Source organism: Oryzias latipes, chromosome 15, assembly GCF_002234675.1.
Source record: "Oryzias latipes chromosome 15, ASM223467v1".
Classification (NCBI taxonomy): Eukaryota; Metazoa; Chordata; class Actinopteri; order Beloniformes; family Adrianichthyidae; genus Oryzias; species Oryzias latipes.
In genome coordinates, this window is record NC_019873.2 from 21,861,489 (window position 1) to 21,867,488 (window position 6,000).

The window sequence follows — 6,000 nt, forward strand, 5'->3', positions numbered from 1 at the left end:
ACCTGCATCTTTCTTTATAAACCAATTTCCCTACTGTGTTTACCTGGGAGCTCTTTTGATCGCATTAATTCATGTGTTTTGAAAATGCAAATGAAGCAGAGCAGCCTCAAAACATGATGAGAGACAGTGAAATGTTTATTTGTTCATTCATCTTCTAAACCCGTTTGTCCCTTCCGGGGTCACGGGGCAGCAGGAGCCTATCCCGGCCACATCCAGGACAGGTCGCCAGTCTGTCGCAGGGCCACAAATCACAAACACACACACACACACACACACACTCACATTCACACCTAGGGACAATTTAGAATAACAATTAACCTATGAAGCATGTTTTTGGACGGTGGGAGGAAGCCGGAGTCCCCAGAGAAAACCCATGCATGCACGGGAAGAACATGCAAACTCCACACTGAAAAATCCACCATTGGTGTTCCGTTTCAGGTCCTCCAGTCGGGACTTGAACCGGGGACCTTCTTGCTGTGAGGGAGGGGCGCTAACCATCATATATTTATTTGTATTTAAAAAAAGAAAATAAATTCAAATTTTTTCACATCATTAAAGAGAAAATGAACAAAGCATGACACCACATTTTTGTTTTATTTTTATCTCCATGTATTCATCCACCTTAAAAAGTTTACACGGCATCCATCTTTCAAATTGTTAATGAGGCTGATAGTCATTCAATGTCACCAACAAAAACCTGGGTCGTCAGTTTTACATTAACAGAATAACCCTCAGCGTCAAACACGCCTGGAAAAGGCAACTTTCTGTCTTTCCATCCTGACGCTTGAATCTATTCATCACTTAACAGAGGGCAAACCTTGGCAGTTGTGCCAAAACAGCAATCAGCAGATTGCTTACTGCTCTGCTTACTCAAGACAGAGTACTGTAACAAATAAGTAAAGCAACTGCTGCTCTTTCAATTACTGAGAGAAAAGGGAGGGCGGGTGATGATGGAGTGCTTTTTTGGACAATAAAGATGGTATTTTTCTTGCTTGGTCTTCCTTAAAGACACCACTTTACTGGACAGTTTTGCTTCCAAAAATATGGACAGATTTCTCTCTCGGGTGTTTCCTTATTTCAACTCTTTTTTGTTTTTCAATGTTTTTGTTTCTTTTTCCTTTAAAAACAACAGTTCTGGGGGTAAATCTTAAAGATGAAAAACATTGTTCAAAATGGATTTGGAATCAAGGTAATTCCTTTTTGCATTCCACACAGGAAGATAATATTTGTATTTATTTGTATTTTCCTCTTTAAGTATCTTCATGTTCTTATGGTGTTGCCAGTAGATCCTTTATGGTTGCTAATATGACTCTTTATGCCAATTAAATAGTGTGACGTCATCACTAGTCGCAGGCCGTGTTCGAAGAAATTGGAAGTTAGTTGTAAACAAACCAAGCTCAGATATAGATCGAGATGATCGTCTGAAACAGGCTTTTATTTCGATTAGTTTCTTAAATCGGTGTGGCCAGTGAGTTTTTCTTGGCTGAACTGACCCGAAAGAAGGGTTAGGATTAGGTTAATAACATGTAACCCAACATTTAGCCGTGATGAACTTGAAGTGGAATTACATCAGCCTTTATTTTGTCTGGACCCGACTTGTAACCAAATTCACATGATTGTTTGAACGGTTTCTCAGGACTGTTAATTAAAAAGCCGCCTCCGCCCGCCCCAAAGCCCGTCCTCTGCCTGGAGACACAAATCTCCCGGGAGACACGGTTCCTCTGAGTTCGGCAGCCCGCTCACGCCGAACAGGCGAACGGACTGCGGTTTTAACCACTGCCACCTGAAGGGCACAGTATAAACCGTGTTTCGGGATTCCAAGTTTAGAACATTTTTTTGAAGGTTACAAATTGTGGGGCCTTTTAACGTGTGTTGAAAGTTAAACCAGGTCTATATATTTGCAGTATATAGTAAAGAACTGTCACATACGTGTTATTTACTGCCACTATATCAGTTCAGGCCAAAATTCAGCCAAACATCAGTCAGAGGGAAAGTGCACAGTCCAGCAAATCTCAGAGAACCAATTCACAGATACAAAGGTGGCATGTTGATCTGTGTTGATATAGTAATGTGTAATTCCCATGCTAATTTATAAATGTTCAGAGGCCTTTTTAGTCAAACTTGCTGTCAAGCATCATATTATGTTGTCAGAAATCACTTTTAAAGTTATTTAAATTGATTTGATAAAATAATTCTTAGAACAGCTTTAAATCCTTTTTCAGTGTGCTTTGAGCTAACCAAGGCTTCATTTTTGAATTTCACATTATCATAGCATCTTCTCAACATTGGCCGAACAACCAAACAGCCTTTGGACCTGTTCTTTTAAAAATATATTAAAATGTAGTTTTGTTTTACCAGCCAATGAGGATGCTTGGCCCCCGATAATGTAGGTCTCTGAAAATCTAGCCAAACTAAAGTTGTAATTGAATCGCCCTGTTGTGCAGGTTATAATAAGGCATCTGCTGCCAACTAAAAGAGTAATAAGACTGCTAACAAAATCTCATGGCCTCCCTATTATCAGGAGCAGCAAACATAGCTGTTTAATGAGAATATGACATGAAACTTTAGCAAAGTAAAAGCTCTCTAGGTTGTTGTGATGTTTGCAGCAAGCACCAAGTTTATACTGCTGAATTTTAAAAAGTAAGAATCTAAAATACGGTACATGTTTTTCTAATATACATAAAAAGATATGTTTTTACTAAACTTTAATCGTTTTCATAACTACTATAACCAAATTATCTGTTTTTTTTCGTTTTTGTTGTTGTTATACTTTCTTTTTTTTAAAGTTTTTATTTTATTTGTTTAAATAAAGTGATGCCCATCTTCAACACCATCAACACTAAGTCACTCGTTCAAGGCTGAGGCTGAAAAGTTAGCCAACTGATGCAGAATGAACTGGGAGAAGGCAGTTCTAATAATCTTTGCAAAATGAGCGCAAACACGTTTTTAGCATCTGACGCTAGACATTGGCCCAAAAAAAAGGCGCAACAAAGCATGGCGTTCAGTGGAAATTATGGCTGAAAATAAAAAAATAACGATGTGATGCTCGAGACAAAAATCTCATTAAAAATGAATTTTTAAAAAAATGAGTTTTGTACGTTTATACAGGTAGGGAAATATAGGTGCATTTCCTTTTTCTTATGTCTGTTTCTGTTATCTACTACAAGTCTTTTTTTTTTTGGTTTAAACAAATATCCTAGAAATAAAAATCCAACACACTGAAATTCTTCATCCATGGAAACCTTTTCAACAAAAGTAATTCTCAGGAAACCCAATTTGCTGCATTAGACTACATCGCAATTAATGTCATGTTTTTCAAACAAAGCAATCTCTTGAGATTATGAGACGTTGGAGACCGGCAGAAGTGTCCAACTTTAAAAGATGCATCGGAGAAATGTTAATTAAATTGGCTTTCACAAGCCTTTTACGCGAGTTGACACTAATTTCCTTCTACCATTTCAATTCCTGACTGCAAAAAAGGCTAAACAGGCACAAACATTTAGTCACAGCAGCTGAATCTTCATAAAGACGGATGCAGTTAGGATAGAAAAACATAACTAAGAGAAACATATAAGAATAAAAAAATAGCAAAAATTGTTTCATGCTACGAACAAAAAAAAGTACAAGTATGACAAAAAAACAAGATTGAGTTTTTGAAAGTTTAAAAGGCAGTAGTGCCCCCTTATGGAAATTAGTTTACTCTGCATGTCAGGATTCCTTTCTACTTCTAAAACAAACCTGTGCCACAAAAAAGTAAGTCAGTAACCATCTAAGAAAACAAAGTATGATTGTCCATGTTTCTGATGAGGGAAGACCTGGTTTATAAAAGACTCAGGGAATTACCATCAGGTTTTACCAATGAGACTTGACAACTGACCTAAGTGCCCAAACGGGGCGCTATTTGTTTGGAGATTGTGGATTGCAGAAGTGTATTTTTACCTGTTGAAGTTGATCTCGGGGTAATTGAAGTACTCCGACTTGCGAGAGTTGCGTCGGGGGAAAGTACAGAAGAAGGCGTTGGCCAGAAGACAAGCTATTTGCTCCTGGGACATAGTCAGGGAATGGTTTTTCTTTGCTTTGAGTAAAGGAATTGGCTAGAATATAAAAAAAAAGAAAAGAAAATGAGTTCAAAATATTGTAAAACGAACAGGGAGGGGTCAGACCAGAGATAGATGCTAAGAGCATTTTGTGGGATTAGTAGCGTGGGCTGGTGAGCTAATGACAGCAGAAAATTGGTGTAGTGATATAGCAAACAGGAGACAAGGAGGGTTCCATTACGTAAATGAGTGGTAGTAATTAAGGCTCCAGTCTTGCTCTTTAGGCTCGTTTAGGGCGACACACTGGAACCATCCATCTTCACTGATTAAAGCTAAAGAGCCTCCCAAGGCTGCCCGGTGTGCAGATCAATACACGCTCTCATAACACACACATAAACGTAAGCCTTTGCTCTTACTTATGACAGTCTGAGGGCTTCACATACTGCTTTTTTAGGTGAAGAGTCCTTTCTGCAGACGCACCAGAACGGAGCTCCAGAAACTAGAAGAGGACTTCCTTAGATTCAGCTCCCACTCACTTCCTGTGTGGGAGCTGAATTTGGCTGATTAGATTTAACCGCAGATTTCGAAATGGACATCGACAAAAATATCTGTCGTTATCTGATAAAGGCAGATGGCCTTTAAACGACTCTGAACAAAGGTCCACATTATAAGTAAATAAATTAGTTTTATTTTGTTTCGTTAGATTGCAATTAAAATAGAAGCATTCCCCGAAATCTGATACGCAAAAGAATAAAAGGCTTATGTTTGAAAATGTTCCTATTTATTTTTTAGTCACTTAAATCTAAAGAACATATAAAATATACCAAGTATAGTAAATATCAAGCAGGTGGAATTCCCTCAAGTGGCTAAGTGTAAATATTTGCCCTTCGTTCTCTCCCCTCTCTACACAGACTTTTACTCCTGACTACCATCAATGAAAATGTGTCTTCTGTAGGGTACATTTCAAAACCTGAAGGGTTCCCAAATACTTCACACTACTTACTGAATTACCTCTTTTTTTGTATCTACAGAGAACGTTTGGGGCATTTCAACGATACTAAATGTGAGGAGGTGTACGAGGTCAAATCAAGATCATCCTAAAGTTAATGAAAAACCAGACTGTAAATAAAAAACAGAAATGTGAACATTTTAAACTCAAAATGTCAGACTGTAAACTTGAAAGTACTATTGAAAATTTGAAAAAATATTTTACATTTGAAAAAAAAACTACATATTTCAAACATAAAGAACATATGGAAATAAATGTTAAACTTGAGCCCATTGGCACTAGATATTGGGTGATAAAGTATTTTGGTGATATCATTTCTACACCCGAACAGTGCCTGTTATTGGCGCCGTTTCCTCTTCACTAATGTGGCGTCATGATAATGCTCTCCCAAAATTTGAGAAAGATTACACCCACACCCGATGTCAATCAAGTCCCAGTAGTCAAACTCCATTTTTCTGCTGAAATCCCTTTTTATTTTTTCTAAGTCTGGCTTTTTTCTTTCTTTTCTTTTCTTTTAAAGTAAATTTTATGTTGATTATTTCTATGATGTATTGTGATTTTAATGCATTTTTCTGTTTTGTGAAGCACCTTGAATTACTTTGTGTACGAATTGTGCTATACAAATAAACTTGCCTTGCCTTGCCTTTTTCATTTAGTTTAAGGTGATCCTAACCTGACTCCACTGATTTTGGGTTTTGGGAAGAATGCCTTAAGGAAGAATGTTTCTGCAATATTTTAAGGAGCTTGCATTAAAAACACTTACCATAGTGCAGAGCTGAGGAGCGCTGAGTGCTAGATCAACCATCTTAGGCAGAATCCCCTCAAAAAGGTGTTGAACCTCAACATGCTCAAGGTACTGAGGAGACAAAACATGAGGACTTAAGTTATTCTGTAGATGAACAAAGACTTCAGTTGAACATCAAAAATTGAACAAATTCAAGCAAAAATAAATCA

The 6,000-nt window shown here is 37.5% G+C and overlaps 1 protein-coding gene across 3 annotated transcripts in view; it reads right to left on the minus strand.

The window, feature by feature from the left end:
* Nucleotides 1-6,000, minus strand: part of LOC101157479 (poly(ADP-ribose) glycohydrolase) — a 30,721-nt gene that overhangs the window by 16,088 nt on the left and 8,633 nt on the right. For all 3 annotated transcript variants that reach the window (XM_004077120.4, XM_020709563.2, XM_020709564.2), the window contains 2 exons: nucleotides 5,810-5,902; nucleotides 3,940-4,094 (listed from right to left, as the gene is read on the minus strand). In XM_004077120.4, coding sequence (XP_004077168.1) covers nucleotides 3,940-4,094; nucleotides 5,810-5,902 — 248 coding nt within the window. The remainder of the gene's footprint in view (nucleotides 1-3,939; nucleotides 4,095-5,809; nucleotides 5,903-6,000) is intronic.